This window comes from Tribolium madens, unplaced genomic scaffold (assembly GCF_015345945.1).
Source record: "Tribolium madens isolate multiple individuals breed KSU strain unplaced genomic scaffold, Tmad_KSU_1.1 Scaffold_96;HRSCAF=242;Tcas5.2_LG5, whole genome shotgun sequence".
Lineage (NCBI taxonomy): Eukaryota > Metazoa > Arthropoda > Insecta > Coleoptera > Tenebrionidae > Tribolium > Tribolium madens.
Genome location: NW_025401068.1, coordinates 6290389 through 6308179, shown reverse-complemented (window position 1 = coordinate 6308179; position 17791 = coordinate 6290389). Strand labels below are relative to the sequence as shown.

Here is a 17791-nt window from a genome sequence, read left to right as displayed (position 1 = left end):
CACTCCTCTGAAACTATTCTGGTCAGTGTTCCCAACTAGCGAAGCTTTATATGCTTAGCAAAGCCGGTTTTAATGGCCGTATGGCTTTCTATCAGAAAACAGTTTAGTCCGTACCGTATAAAGCAGCAAAACAAACTTTTCACGTTAAAATTTCCGAAAAAAACTCAAAAAACTTTATCTCTTTTCACGTGTGAATAGACATAGCATAATTGATTCCAATATTAACTCGACGTTAGATTCTCTAAACTTGATGCAAATATGAAATGATAAGACAATTCAATTAGCAAATGACAGTAGCATCTAAGCACAGTTGAGTTGGTAAATGTGAACAAACGAATTTGTGTTGCAAGTTTAGCGATAGTTCCACACAAAAGCACTAATTTTCGATAAAAATAATTGACTCAAACGCGGAATAAGAATAATAACCGGAATCGTTATTCCGGGAGTGTTTCTCAACTATATTGAAAATGTGAATCGTTGGTCCGGCAGCTCCTTATTAAGGCACGAGTTTATCAACTCGTTAAAACTTAATCTAGAGTGGCTTTTTGCGGATTAGCCCCCATAATTCAATTCGACGTCTTGAATTTGAACCGAATTTTATAGCGGCGCCATGTGCGCATTTCTATTGTGTCAGCGAGGTCAGGGGTCATTGTGTATCGAAAAAATTTCAAACGTCAATCAGGATAAAGGCTCTTGTCACGCTGTATTGGAATAAATGTCAACGTGTCACGGCTTGAATTAATTTTTTAAAAGGAATTAAATTAATTAAAAGCAATTGGCCGAATTTTTAAAGACGGGAATTGGGCCTAATCGATCGCAGTTCAAATAACACCTATGTTATGGTAGACAAGGGAGTATTTATAATAGGATAAATTTGTGGCAGTTTATTACCTTCCTATGAAAAATAAATTAATGTACAATGATTTATTTCCTCCAACTAAAAATAGCAAACACACTACTAACCCTCTCCCTAATTTATTGCCAAGATAAACACAAACTTATCTCAATTAATTTGAAACTGTTTTGCATTTTCTTTTGTGTCGAGTGCAATCTTTGCAAAAAATTGTTAATAACGTACAAACGACTGTCATTTTTTCCTTCTCAACAAAAACTTTTCATCTTCTGGCGAATAAATGAAAGAATAGCAACGACAACTTTAGGACATCAAACAGACAAGCCTTCTTTTTAAATTCGGAAACCTGACAAGAAATCTTTACAGCGAGCAGACGGCCCCAAAAGTAACAAGTGTGTGTCCTGGTTTATTTTATTGCTTCGTTTCAGTTATGCAAAAAAATTTTTTTACTTGACCGAGTTAATGTTTATTTTTGGACAAATTTAAAACTGAGGATAAAACACCTACAAAATGTCAAGAGACGTTTGAGTTAATAAAATGAGGCGCTAAAAGAGGAAATTGAATTAAAAGCGTCATGGAGTGGGAGTAAAGTGTAATACATTTATTTCAATAAGCTTTATTGAAATAAAATTAAATAAAGCAAATACTTTTTAACTAAACTAACAAATGTTAAAGGCTTTATAAAACTGAATAAATTTAAATTAAAAAAGTAGCAATGTTTTTGGTCCCTTGTTATATTTTTGTCAAATGTGTTTTGCGTTTTTGTGACACAAAGTTTTTACCATTTCCTCCTTATAACTAACACTAAATCAATGTCTGCAATAGTTTCCACCCAAAGCATAAAATTTTGTTTAACTTTTTGGAAGCAATTGTCTCTCGAATGGATTTACCACGTCAACAACTTATTTTACAAGAATTTCTTGGCCATATTCCAAAAACTGCAGCACAAAACAGCTCAGCAAATTAATGCTAAAATGTTTTATTTTTGTACACACCCATTCAATAAAATTAAACAATGATTTTCTGCTTTAGCAAAAGGCAAAAATGGTGGATGCGCCAGGCAAATTTCTGTTTTAGTTTAAATTGGAATTTTTAGTGGGAGTGACTGCAAGATAAATTTAAAAAAGTTAAGTCATAACGACCCAAAACTATCAAAGTAAAAATACAATCTTGTGATTTACGTTTAGAGACGCGCAAATTCTTAATGCAAACCATAAAGTGCCCATCTCGTCCGTGTAATAGATAGCGACCTTTGCATTTTTCTACAATCCAGGTATAACAAAGTGGTTTTTAATCTTTTTTATGGCCCTCGAAAAGTAGGATATGAATAACATTATTTATGTGGAGCAGATTCCGTGGCATTGTTTGCATCCCTTGAAGGATTCTATAAGGATTTAGGTCGCTTATTGATCTTGCATTGTTGCATCAAACATAGAAAAGAATTTGGCAAAAAACAAGACAAATTTTTCACAATGTATTGAAACAACCACTGACTGAAATTTGTTTTTTTTTTCAGTGAAGTAGTGTGTTGCTAAATCCAACATTACGTTTACCAGACAACTAATTTCGCGAAAGCACAAATTGGATTATAGTTCCTACATGCACCGGAGGAGCCTAACAATAAACTTGTTAATATTTATAGTAATTCGGTAAACAACTAATATGTGCTAATTCAAGGAGAATAATACAAACAACGCCAGAATTGTATTCCAAATTGCGTACGATTGTTTTTTGGGTCATAAATAATTGTTTTTTTATAAGAAATCAGAGAGATTGCACCGTCAGTTAAAAATCTATAAATCAGGCGGACAAGACACTACAACTATCAGCTCGCTCATAAAAAGTGAGTTACGAGCAATTGCACCGAGTGGATCACTTCGGGGTAATCGATCGCAGGTTTCTTTTGAATCTTGATGGGGCGAGAAACCGGTAGTCAAAGCGGTGCTTTGAAGCAAGTTTCAAGGTTTGCGATTCGAGTCTGCTATAATGCTAAGTATGGCTGCTAGGGGAATCTAATTAACACACTTACTTGAAAATTTATATACGGAGTGGGAACGAAAAGGTGCAATTTATTCGAATTGTGTTACTTTATGTTGAAGAACTTTTCAACCGTGTTTGAGTAACATAATTTCATTTAAACAATCCTCAGTCTAAGAAATTAAAAATAATTTCGAAAAATCTGTACAATTACTACCACAATTAAAATAAGTAAAAAACAACTCAAAAGAATGCATTGTGTCATTTTCTGATATTTTTCACAATAGAAAAAAACAAATCGAAAATAGAAGTAACTTGAAACTTGAAATTAAAATTTTCTTTGTTTTATTAGTCAAAATACGTTTTTTACTAAGTATTAAAATATTAGTAGGACTTTGACAGCATTAAATCCCTCTTATCAATTAATGACAGTTTTCAGAGGAATAATCAAGCACAAACAAACATTTTTCAAATCCACATACTAAATTCGCTTTTTTCAATCGACAGTTATACAATAATTTCCATGTTATTTCATTTCCACCAGCAAATTAATGAGTGACGTTGAATTAAAACCAATCTACAAATCAAATCAGAATCAATAATTATCAAGTGCATCGCCGATGCGATAAGGCTAAATGGAAGATAGCATGCCGTGATTTATAACTCGAGGGCCCTAATGGAAGCCGTTGTAGTTTCTGTAAATTGTCGATTTTCAGAAAGTTTATTAAAATTGAAAATAAATTCGTAGTTTGAAAAAAATTGAAGTCTTTCATGATAGTTTTATTTTCATTGTGAATTGGCCTTGTAAGAAATATCTAGTGGTCTTCTGGGAACGCAGTCCGTAAAGCTATTTCTTTTTTAGTGGATCGAAGAAGACACGTAATATGAGGTTTAGCCGAGCTTTCGCAGCGGCCCCTATCACGTACAAAGCAAATGCGCTCTGCTAAACAACAAAAAACATGAATAAACCGATGATTGATTTATTTACTTTTTCGGTGGGAGCCGACGTCTGGAACAAACCAGGGTGGAGTCGGCGTCTTATTTGGGCTAAGTGCCGGATGGAAATGCGCTCATACTTCGGTCCCASATGAAAAGGACAATCATTTGTCACCGTCGTGCAGAACAGAGCTTTAACCGCGAATTCAAATCGAATTTATTTCATGACGAGGGACATCCTAAGTAATGAAGCTTCGAATAAGAAAAACAGAGCTTGGCGAACGCGGAACCGACATATTGTAGCGTTTATTTACTCGAGGATTCCGAAAGTTTTATTTACTGCACTCATTTCGTAACCGAACACAATCGATAGATGGAATCTTAAATACGCTTTAAAGCCAAATGAAATTTATCGAACTTTAACAGGCTGCAATATAAGAATGTTTTTACATGTAAGGCCAAAAAAACACGTTGCGAAACAAGTTTTTTAGTAATCCAACAACGCTTTTGCAATGCACCATCGAGTCATAGTTCGAATTTGCTAATTTGCACTCGTATGCACTAAAATAAATATAAATTTTGTGTGTAAAAAGTGTTTTATTAAAAAAAATTGTACAATTCACTCGGATAATTTATACACTCGCCGTTAACTCGTGTATAATCCTCTTGAATCATATCCTTCATGTGCTCGTTAAATAATATACTATAAAACACAGGTATAAGTAATTTAAATAATTAGAATCAAACACATGCTGATTTGTTAATAATTCTTCATGAAATAGTATATTACATGCTAGCTGGAAAATGTGTCATTACCCTGAGGGCTCAGATATCCGATCGAGAGACGCAGCCAAGAGATTGAATAGAGTCCAAGAGGTAATGATATTTCCACCGAGGTTTGTATATTCTTTTATTTACAATCACATTTCTTTAAATAATAAAACATTTTTCTCTCTAAATTGATGCAAAGGCATAGTTGCTAACCAATCAAGTTGAGCTTTTGAGCTCGTAACCTTAATAATCTCTAAAAGGTTAAGAATCATCATATCACTATAGTGATTGTAAATAATAATATATGACACATCGAGTGGGGAAGAATTTTAATACAGCCAAGCGTTGGTTTATTGTTAAAACGCGAGGCCGAAATGAAACCTTCCTTCGAGGTTTGTATACTATTTTATTCGCAATCATTCAATGTTAAAAGTAACAACAATTTACTATAAATTCTAAATAATAAATACCCTGATGTAACAAATACAGGGTGTTTACGATCTTGAGGTTGAAATTTAAATGAGTTGATATTCACGGTAGAAGAATACTAATACAAAAATTCACGTTGTTAAAGGAAATTATTCATTTTACACTATTTGTTTGAGAACTGCTGCTTCGGCTGCAACAATGGTCATTAGTACCTTGTGTTTCACCGTAAATCATAATCACGACAACCAATTTATTATTTTAATATTTTGCCATGTTTATAAATTTGGACAAAAATTAAGAAAAACGAATCAAACCTATTGGAAACCATTCGCTGAAAGAGATTAAACAGAAGATCTTCGAATTTTGATAAAAACTAAAGCAAAAGCAAATAAAATGATGACAGTGTCAAAACTATGAAGTGACTTTTCTCTTTCATTGTCATGGATGCGATTTTTTATCTGTTGCAACAATACAATTTTATCTGAACAAGGAAATAATTCCAGTGACCCTCAAACCGTATACCAATATTTTGGAGTTAAATAACATTCTTGATAATAACAATTGTGTGAGTTTTTTTCTCAGTTACAGTATTTCTGTACTCTTCTATTACTAGATCAATTTTCAACTCCAAGACTGTAAACACCCTGTATAAGTCAATGTAAGCGGCACACGACATTAAAAAAAATAACTAACTGTCAAACAGTCAAAAAGTGACCCTTAATCTTTTTTTCTAGTAAGTTTCTGAATATTATAAATGTTGTATGTCTGTTGGTAAATAAAGAATGTCAAAAAACAATACATAACTTAACTAATTATTGTAATGATAATAAAGCTCATCAGTCATCAGAGTTGTGAGCGCCACTTTCCAGGTTTCAGTTAGTTTCAGTAATCATCTACTTCCCAGCTGTAGTCATGTCATGTAATTCATGAATTACATTATAATTGCTAATAAAAATTATTTTTTTCGAACACTAATATTTTATCCTGTTTCTATGGTGCTTTTAAGCTTACTTCTTACATTGCCGTTCTATAAAATAAGTCGTCAATCACAACGTATTTTATAAGTACTTATAAAATATATAAAATATTCTTATCTTGTAATTTTGTTAATTTTGACATTATTTTGACTTTTCTTATAACAATTTCTAAACTTAGTAAAATTCCAGATCCAAAATTAATGTTGGAAATTTTTTTAAAGACAACACAAGTTTTTTTAGTTTATTGTCTTAATAGCTATAATATAGTATTTTATTTCTTATATTTTGCCTTTGATTTTTATAGAATTTAATAACGATTAAGTGCTCAGTGATTCTGAAAAAATGGCAAAACAGTTATTTTTCAAATTTTTCAATAATTTTAATAATTATTATTAATTATTGTTAACAATAGTAAAAACAATAAAAAAGCAAGTACCTATTTAGAAAAAAAAAAGTTTTTAATAAGAAATATTGATTTTCAAGATTAAAAATTCAGTAAACATTTCCTACAATCATTTCTTTTTTCAAGTTTTTGCTCCAAAACATTTTAAATTAAAACATTCTCATAAAAAAGTTTCGTATGATGTTGTATCGRCGCRGCGTGGCCCGGCATGCCATAACGTTCCTAATAAAACTAGCTCGGCGTCATAGGGATCAGCATTTATAATATCCAGCTCGTGCATCATCTACACTAAATACCATAATTAACTACGTGCAGCAAAGTTGGCACCGTTTCTGGCTGTTCCGGAGCCACCAGCACACCCCAAGCCAGGTCAACTTGGAACATTAATATAAATTATAAGAATTAATAAAACTGTTTCTATTTGCCACAAGAGACCGCCGACTTACACAATATTTAACATCACCCATAAATCACCAAAATGCACGGCTTTTGCGGATAGTCCCTAGGAAACAGCCCGCTTAGCGGATTTATGTCTGATGAAGGATTTTAACTGTACGAGAGAGCGTTTTTATAATCACAAAACGCAGAATAAAATAAAGTTGGCCGCTACTACAGTTTACCGGATTTAATTAGTGTATTACCGGCAATAGAATCGAGCTCTCGTTTTTTTGCAGTTTTAAAAATGCAACATGATTATTTGATGTCGTCCAGATTCACAACCCTTCTACGTTAATCCGCTGCGGGAACGAAATAAATAATTTGGGGCAGCTCAGAAACTCGCAGTAAAAAGCACATTAGCATTGTTAGCGAAATAAGTCGACTTCCGTAAAACATTTTAATCTTTTGGTAAGAAAGTAGAGTCATTCAGTGCGGAATGTCGGTGCGTGAAAGATAATATATCATATCTGAGGACGTGAGGGGAAGAGGATAAGGAAGACAAACGTACAATTTCAAGCTAGTACAATTTAATGGCGGCGCCTTTTGATAGAAGAAGTAACTTTGGGCGCTCGAAACCCCATTCTGCTCTGCTCTGCATTCCATTTACTCCAAATTCGCGAAATGTACTCGACAATCACAACATGAATTATTACCAGACGAATTCCAGAAATCGAAGATTTTTGAACGGAAACCCATTACGAATAATACAGACGCGAGAGTGGAACTCATTGATCACTTATTTTAGGCTTTTTCAATTAATTGTGTTTTGTTTTTTGTATTCATGTTTGATTACAATTTTGCCCCAGATAGAAATGTTTGTTAGCAAACGCTAAATAAATGAATTCTGCAATTTTCATTATGATTGGATTTTTAGTTAAACTGAACTTTACATGTGGGGAAAATACCAAACGTTATTACCTTTGCCAAATCTGGTTTTGTTGGTTTAGTCAAATATGGATTTATACAGGGTGGACAAACGTAATAACTCACAATCGAATTAATACATACCTACCTAACACAACTAAAATTAAATTTCTGATCAAAGTGCCCAGTGGATGTATTATGTCGCCACATTATTCAGTGTTACCACTTTGATCAGAAATCGAAATTACGAAGAAAGAAATCAAAAGAAGTAACTTAAGAAGTTACTTTGAAAAACACCGGTGGAAAAAATTGTATCATAAGTCAAGTTCAAACAAAACATTTACCTGGTTAGAGTACAATATGCTTCGTCATTTAGGAAAAGTGCCGCAATAATATTGTGTTTGTGGATGAAATTTCGTTCGACCCGAATAAATTTAACGGCGCGGTTATTGTAGGTTACTGTGCAAACTTGTTCAACCTTTCTCTGTGTGGTGTGAATACAAATAAACGCGCGAGGGAGTCGTCAATCCCCATCTGGATTCATCTTTCTGCTCAAATTGGCTCTGCCCATTCGACTACATGTTGAACGACGATAAGAAATTTTTTTTACGATTCGAACTTAGTTATTGAAGCGATTGATTCGTTGTTCTGGCGTATATGAACATGCATGCACGTATAACAAACAGTCAGAAATGCAGACGGGAACTAATTTGTGTCTTCTATAGCACAATTGTGCTCCAGTTTACAATTGCATGAATCAATCGACGATTGTTCGGACTAACCGCATTTCGCACTGGACAATGTATGAAACACTCGCTAGCGTGTATTTCAACGTTCAACAAATTTCAGAGAAACTAAAAAAGTGGAAAACAACCGGAAATATCAGTTTTGATTTAAAATTATTATAACCCCTGTCAAACACCCTCAGAAGTACAAAAACTTAAGATACAGAAAAGGTTTTGTAAATAACATTAAAAAAGAAAAGTCGGTGAAGCAATATGTGTATGCAAAAACTATGTACAGGGTGTCTCAAGTTTTAGGGCCGGCGCATAAATAAATATTTTTAATTGATTAAAAAAAAATTTGTTAGTACAAACGATAGAGGATTATATAGATTCCAATTTGATGCTTTAATATTGTTCAAAATTTTTAGCATATGTCAGTGGGACCCTAAAAACCAAATTTGGATTTTTTTTAATTAATTGGAATCTTTTCTACAGATAAATTTCCTTGATTATTTCTAATGATAATTGTAAAATTAAATAATGTAAAAGTTGATAGATTCTGAGTAATTTACATTTTCATACTAGAAATTGGGATGATGTGTTGCTAATGCGTTGACAATAAAGCGAAGGCTTTACAATAGAGCCCAGGTATGTACGTCATAAATGTCATTGGGGATATTTTTTTTGTCAAGAAATTCTGATCACCAATAACCGCAAACCCCCCCCCCCCAAAAAAAAAATATTCCAAGTTTCAGATTTTTAATATTAAAATGTTAATTATTCAAAACCCATCAACTTTATCAATATTCTATTTTTACAAATACCAAAAAAAAAAACAAGAATTTTATCATGTAGAAAATAATCCAGTTTATTGATTTTTTTCTCCAAATTTAATTTTTAAGGTCTTATTGCTATACGCTAAAGATCTTGTTCCATATCAAAACATCAAATTAAAGTGTATGTAATCCTCTATCGTTTTTTTTTCATATTCAATTAAAAATATTTATTTTTGCGCCGGCCTTAAAACTTTTGATACACTGTATAATAACTAAACGATTTTTTTTTCTTCTAAATTAATAATACAAAATATAAAATAAAAAAAGTATTCAGTTAACGACTACAAAACAATACAGTCAATAATTTTGTATTTAGTCAATGTAAATAGTTTAACATTTTTTATTTGCTGAAATTTAATAATTGTAATGAGCTGATTCCTATTCTGCTTAACAATGAAAAATAAAAGTTTATAAATAAGAGTACAAAAAACCTTATTATTTAGTCAAAAATTAAACAATACTAATAAGACAAAAAAAAAACAAATTTATAAATCAAAATTTTAAAACAGGGAAAAAAGTACTGTATAAAAACTCAGTCTCAGAAACGATTAGAAAAATGAAATAGTATTTTGAAACTGATTTTACACTTTGTCAAAAGTTATAGTCTGACTGTAAACAATTTTCTCAAGTTGCTACATTTGCTTCTCCCTTTTGTACAAGTTCTGTTGATGAACCTTGGATAGCTACTAAAGCAACAAGAAATTAGACTGATCGCCTGGAGGCATAAGCAAAACAATATATAAGTCATAAAAAGTAACCGTGTAAGACATAAACCTAATTTCCATCGTGGAGAATAAAGCATCATCGCCGTCTCTCGTCTTTACGAGGCTGTAAAAGCTCGTTTTATAAAATTTTCGTAAAACCCATTTCGGCAATTTAAGAAAAAAGAAACGCTATCACATGACGCGTCAAATAGCTAATAAAAATGCGTTGATTATCGATTTGGGGCAGGTTTCGTGTGCGTGAACTTATTCAAATTGCAAAGTTTGCGACTTTATTATTTTACATCAAAGAGAGAATGAAAATTTGTATTGATTCGGTTCCGGTGAAAAGTATGTGTCGGCTTTATGTTTAATTCATGTCATGCTGATTGCTGCATTATATGGGTTTCAGAGATTAGAGAAGTAGAATAGGATCGTTACCTCATAATTGTCACAGATTATCGACTTGCTTTAATTAGAGCTGCCGCAACTATCAAAATAACTCTTCGGAAGTGGGCTTTGATCCGGTCGAAGAATTTATCAATTTATTTGAATTTGCATCGTGATAAATTCCTCGTACGCGGTTTGTGGTATGTGTTTAGTTAACGGTTTTAAGACATAAGCAAATTTAATAATTAATTTCTGGCGCGCTTACGTAACGAGCCATTGATTTATTCGACACGCTTCAATTAAAAACCACGCGATGTAAAGCATTCAATTAATATTCAACAGACTTCAGGAAGACCCTTGTTCGCATAACTACAACGTGTCATACGACCAAATCGTTTGATTTATAGCTCAAAGCGACTTTTTGCCCGTTCTTCAAACCCTGAAATCCATTGTGGAATTAATTACATAAACCAAGTCTGTTAATTAAATTCGATATAAATAATAGATTTAGATGTAGCGCTTGCGTACACTATATATGCCCTCAAGATAATAACAGTTCGACGCATCCTCTAATAGAACAACAACCAATCAAACTACTCCTTCCAACAACCGTATTACCTCGTTCAATTACCGAAACCGAACTGACGTTAAATTTTCATCTAAAATCAATCAAATTCACAAAAAATTTACCAAGCAAAAGCTTATTTAAAGAAACTAAGATTGAAAAGTTGTAAACTAGATTTGGAAGCCCCAGACTTTTTAAATAACTTTCGGACTTTTTACGCCGTGAAGCCAAAAATGACACAAAGCGAAATCAACAAAACATCAACATTGTTCCGATTTAATTAAAATGTTGAAATTATTTAGCCGTTTACGCCGCTCAACATTATTCATAGATACTAATAAACATAATTTCCATTATTACAAAATTGATTCATTTTGCTGACTAATTTTATACATCAGAAACTTTTTATTGTTAATACCATATTTTTTTTTCATACTTAGCGAGTATCCGAAAAAAAATAATTTTAACGGTTTTTTTTAAATTTGGCATCAAAGCTATGTTTAAAAGTTCGATTGTGAACGAATCATCGTATTGAAAGTTATTAATCTGTCATTTGACAGCTCGCCGGACGTAATAAAAATTGTGGTCCGTTCACAACACACTCATATCACCGCCAATTATGACGCCAAAAATAAACAATCAGAAATATATAAAACTGCTTCTACGTTTTTAACAAAATACAGAATGTCCGGAAAGTCGCGCACCTTCGTAACGCTGTATCATCGGGCGGTGCCCTAGACAACAAGAAGAATATTTAAAAAAATCTATCAATAAAAATTTTGAAGTTATGAGAGTTTAAATTTTGCACTTTGACTCTGTTTCATTTCTGCTGGAAAAATAATTTTCCAAGTTTTTTTGCTACAGGCTATTAGGAAAGGAAAAAAAGAAGAAAGAAGCTGTATTCCAAATTGTAATTCTGTTTAGTGTTATTTATGACTTTCCCTTTCCGGAAACCCTGTATCTTAAACTATTTACTAGTTATTTAGTGTACAAGTGTGTTATATTACAAGTAAGTCACAAAAGAAAAAGGTTTACTTAAAAGCTCGTAGAACGCGTCGAGTACTTTTTTAAAAGTAGTTTTACTTTTTTTCAAAGTACTAAAATTGTATTATTTTTACACAAGTTTCAATTTTTTTGTTACAATTTTATTTTTTTAGCTTATTTTTATTTTATGTTTAACTTTTATTATCTTTCTACCTTCAATTTTTTCAATATCAGAGCTTATACGATTTTTTTAATAAGTGGACAAAGCAGCAAGGTTCTGTTTGTATATTCAATAAATATATAAAAAGGATAATAGAAACCATATTTTCTTAAGTGCTTCTATTAACACCGCTAAACATCAAGTTTTGCGATATTTTTTTCATTTTGTCTACTACTTATTAATATTTTTTAGAAAGTATATTTTTTATCAAGTTTTAAATGCGTAGTTCTTCAAAATTCAACGAAAATTTCTAAAAACTTCTTGAACAAGAAAAACCTGATTCTACTTTTTCTACGTTTAGCTAAAAGTAATTTATGTAATGTTTTGTAATAAACAATTAAAAGTTTAAGATAGGAATGTTTGTTGTGTTCCAGGAAGACCGCGTGTTTGCCCCGGCGCCGGACGTGACGCGTCGAATGGGCTCTCCGAAGGTGGCGGGCAAGACCGAGCCCCCCGGCTCGCCGCCCTACTACCGGTCGACCTCCGCCACCAGCTCCAGCTCAAACTCTGCATCCTCGAGTGAGTACGAGAAGATTTGCACGTATTTCGGCCCCTGATTGATTTATTACGGACCCGACCGCCCTTATTATCCCAGCCCGAATCAATGGAATCGGCGTTTTATTGGCCGTCTGATATGCATCAACAGTAATTAGTGCACTGGAGGGCGCCATTAAAGGACGATGCCGGAATCATTGTCGTAATTTATAGCGTATTTAATTTATAGGGTAACGCGGAGAAGGTTTTTTTCGCTCGCAAATAATTTTCAATGCAATTTCCGAATAGACAATTTAATTATTCTTTGCTTAATTGTTTGCTGATTAATGCAGTGCACTAGCAAACATTCTGACGAATGCCTTATTAACATTTATTAGTTCGTTATAACGCGCCACCAATTAATTTTGAAAAAAAATTCTAACGAAACTAGACGAGTTTGGTAGTTTATGCATTGATCGGAAAGGTTTTGACCCAGAAACGGCTCGAGTGCTGCAATATATTTTAATTTTAGCTTTTTTCAGCATTAATTTAAATCGTGACGAAAAAAAGACATAAAAGAAATCAATTAGATTGAGTGTGCTTTTTAAAAAAGAACGTTGGAGCTTTTAAACGCTTGAGTATATTTATTGATACTACGAGTTTTTCACAAGTGAACTTTATTTAATCCCAAAGAAAAAAATAACATTGACTCTCAGACACGTGATATTAAAAAAAAATCGGTTAAACGTTTCCATAAAATATTTTATTGTTCCTCACAATTTAACAAAAGAATAAAAATTGAATTAAAAATCATAAAACTAGTGACGGCTTTTACTGTTTATCTTGCATTAAAACAATATGGTGCATTAACCAGTAAGCTGGAAATATTTCAAACACTCCTAATAAGCTACTATTTTAAATAAAATTTTATGTTTGAATATTCTAGCGCATTCGCCATTTTTAACTCTCAATCGGAGACGATAATAAATAAAGTAGCACTTAAACTTGTTTGAGTGTTTCGTTTATTAATAATTTTTGTATAATATCATTGTTTGAGARATTTTATTAAGTAGATGGGCTGAACAACAAGGACTGCTTGGAAATGTTATGCAAATGTTAATATCGTGTTTAATTTGATTAGTTGTCGCGACGCATCTCTTACAGATTTAATGCTTTGATATGTTGCAAGCACAAACAATATTAAACATATTTTATTTATTTTATTTTAAACAACTACCAGTTATTAATTTTTATATTTATTCATCGCTTAATTCTAAAAGGTTAAGTTAGAACTGACTACAGTTAATTTTGTAGTACTCACTACTCATTGGGTTTTCACATAAGTACTCAACTAATTGATTGTCTTGATCGTCGGCATTTAAGTGCGAAATTGCAGAAAAAATTATTTATTAAAATTAATTACAACTGAATTGACAAGGGCAAAATCTGTTTCAATCTAAAGAAAATTCTATTTTCCATTTTTATTGCAACTATTCAAAAATGATTTAAAATGTACATATAAAAATAAAAGGCAATTAAAACCAGAGTACAATAAGTAAGGACAATGTGTAGAAAAAAAAATTAAAATAAATGAAAAAAATAATAAATATCTAAAAAGAAACACAGCAGGAAAACAAGTAAATATTAAAAATTTGCCAATAATTGATATTTTACAGAAATAAGTAAACGTAAAGTTTAGGTATAAGTACAGGGTGTCCCACGAGTAATAATGAGCGTGAAATTTTTTTTGAAGCATCCAACATTGCATTTCAAAGATAACGTGGATATTAAAATATTTAGTTTTAATAAGTTAAACATAGTGACCAAACAGCACTTCAACTTTAATTTATAAAATGAAACCAAATGAATTTGGTGAGAATTACTAAAATGTTGCCGAATGTTGAAGAATGTTTGAAAAACACTTCGCAGACTGCACGTGATATCCAAATAGACGGACTCCCTAAAATTAGAGTAAAGTCATTTTGACTAAAAGAAATTTGACAAAAATAAAAATACTATTACTTTGTTTAACTAATTAAACCAAAATATTTTAATATCCACGTTATCTATGATATGTAATGTTGGTTGTTTAAAAAAAAATTTCAGGCTCATTATTACTCGTTGGACACCCTGTATAAACACCTTAATTTTTTTTTAAGTATAAAAAAGAATAAACCTCATAAAATTACGGAAATTCTAAAAACGAAAAAAAATTATACTTAGTTATCGTAAACTGAAATATTGTAAATACAAGTAGATAACAAACATATTTGAAAATTAATATTTATTTATTTTTAAAAGTATCTTGATTTAATTATTTTTTTTATAAATAAATAAAAAAGTCGCCAAAATAAATATTATTAAAAATATTTCTAAAATGTTACAAGGACAATTCAAAAACTAAAACTAAAAACTAAACCGAGTTTATTTAATATTCACATTTCCATACATTTCGGTACCTAAAATATTAAAAATTATATTTTTATTATAAAACTTTACTTATTTATACAGTGTAAAAATATCACGATATGCTTTTATTTAGTTGCCTCTACTTTAATAGTTTCAACATGTTTCACATGCAACAAAGAAATTTTAAATGTGTTATTTGATTTACTCAAACAGAGGTGCTTAATAATATATACACGGAAATGTTACATGTCAGAAAACATTATTTACTTTTCATTTAAAAATGTTTTTCAATTTAAAAAATAGATTTTTATTCCGTTAAGGTTTAGAAGAAATTATATCTTGCCTATCCCGGCGCATCCACCATTTTCCAAAAAATTTAAGCGACTGCTGTAAGACATTTTGTTAATTTTAAATTCCGCTGTCGTATTGACACATCCCTTGCCACTTTTTCCTCGTAAGAGCAATTTTATTTCTTTCATTGTTGTTTACAACTTTTTGTAATTACGTAGCGAGCATTAAATTTCCCAGCATCTCACACTCCTCGTCCCAGCAGTGTCGCCAACTTGTTTTTAATTACATTGCAAAATTATGAATCGTCAGTGCAACCACGATCCCGGAACCAAGTCCCCGAGCAGTTCTTCGCCTCTCTACGTGCTTTTGCATAAATTCCTAAAAATAGAAACTTAAAACGTGTTGAAAGCTTTCAGAAATAATGGATTAAAGCGGAATGATAAGAAAATACTAGTTAACGGTAAAGACGTCGTTTATTACACCCAAAAAACTCAACTCCAATCTCGTTGTAATTAAAAATCCGACAATCAGTGTTAATATTCATTCCGATAATGGTCGGGTTAAAACCCGAAAACGGGTTTAATTAAATAAAAAATTGTGCTAATTGCCGACGAGGTAGTACGCAATGAACTTATGAATACTTCCAACACAGAATTTAATTACACAAGAGAGGAATTTCGCTTTTTTTTGGACACAATTAAATTGAAATTTTCACGACGCATCTTGGACCGATCGATCACGCCCCAATAGGCTAACACATAAATAATTAAAATTAACTGCTTTTTGGTAGCTTGCCAAGGCTTGTAGTGGCAGCACGTTGAGGAGATTTTTTGCAAGTTATGTATGAAGAGAATGCTGCATTTTTCAGATTTCAGGCCTCTGATGGCTTTATTATTTCATACGAAAAACACAAAATCAAATGTCTAGGTTTTACTGTATCTTAGTTTGTCGGAATGACAACTAGGCAACCCATTATACTTCATGCAATCGAAACGAAATTTACAGAAGCCAAAGTCTGTGTTAATTAAATTAAATATCAAACACTTGACAAAGCAAGATGTTGACAAGAAGTACAAAACCAGATTTGTAGATTGATTCACACATTTAGTAACGTTGTTAAAAGAGAAGTAGGTCACATTTGTTTTGCCTGTTTTAATTCCAGAATTGGATAAATCTTAAAGTGAAAAAGTTGTTTGTTAAAAAATAAATGATGTGAGCTGCTTATAAATCCATTTGAAGTTTTACGATCGCCGTAAAAGAAAGTGTAGAAAAATCGTAAAATATAAATAAAATGTTAGAAGGAATGATTGTGTAGGCGTGCATAAAATTAAAATAAAATAAGAATAAAAATTGTTAAAAACAAAAATACACGAAGAAAGCAAATTTTTTAAAGTTATTCTTAAAGTTAATAATAATAGAGATGACCTCGATATGTTTTGTACACTTTGGTAAAAAAAGTAAAACAATTAATTATTGAAATTTATGTCATAAACATTATTGCTAGTTCTTAAAATAGCTGCATATTTTTTTTTGTATAGAAATACATTTTTTGTAGTTTTTTCAACAAGCGAAACTACTAATATTACACTGCAATATTTAAATGCAATTTTAGTTTAGTGTTTCTCTTTTAATGCATTTAATATATTTGACATTAAAAAGCTTTTAAATTCTTCATTTGTTTGGTGAAATCAGAATTGTTAAAATACTTAAAACAAAACATTACAAAATTTGCACAAAACCCGTTTAATGTTTTAATTTTTTTATTTAACAAACTGAATTCGACTAGCCCATGTATTACAGAATTGAAACGTCTTAGTGACTATAAACAGCCTGAACTGAATGTTTCAATAACATTGCTGTGACACAAAGCTTTTGTAAGTAGTTTTTAGAAAAGTACAAGTGTGATAAGAACTTTGTAAGGTTTCTGCTTTGTTTTGTTTTTATTAAACAATTTCATTTATTTTTTTCACTCCTAGGTTTTTTCTCCACTTATCTTATTCCAGATTCCTTCCAGATAACGACTTTTCTAAAACTTTTCCCTCATTTAGCGTATTAACTAGTTGATCTTGTTAAAGTTTCATTTTAATAAAACTTCCCAACTCCATAAGTAATTTTTATTTAAAAAGTTCTTGTGTCAACTCGAATGCATGACGGGTCAGTTACGTCCTATATGTGCACCACAAAATGAATTTATCTACGATAGCTATTTGTATTGCGGTATAACGATGTTAGCAGTTAATTAGAGAAATTTCAGCACCGGCCGTAGCGAATCGAGTGCTTGCACAGCGTTGGTCGAATTAGTCGGTTTTGTTGAGCAAATTTCAAGTGTCGGTTATGATTTATTGAAACCCTAATCACGAAACTATTCAACATTTTACAGTTTCGCGTCTCTTTCGGACAACAAATCGCGACAATTTACAATCCACGACAAGAAATTGATTCCGCTTTTGCGACGCAGACTTAAATTGTTGATGTATGATGGCTGAGAGCGATATTTGTTACTGTCGACGCGCATATATCGAATYGGTTGTATAACATCCACTTTTCG

The 17791-nt window shown here is 31.6% G+C and overlaps 1 protein-coding gene across 1 annotated transcript in view; it reads left to right on the top strand.

The window, feature by feature from the left end:
* Positions 1 to 17791, top strand: part of LOC123014001 (dipeptidase 1-like) — a 91174-nt gene that overhangs the window by 22725 nt on the left and 50658 nt on the right. Inside the window, exon 4 of the mRNA XM_044412886.1 lies at positions 12444 to 12588. Coding sequence (XP_044268821.1) covers positions 12444 to 12588 — 145 coding nt within the window. The remainder of the gene's footprint in view (positions 1 to 12443; positions 12589 to 17791) is intronic.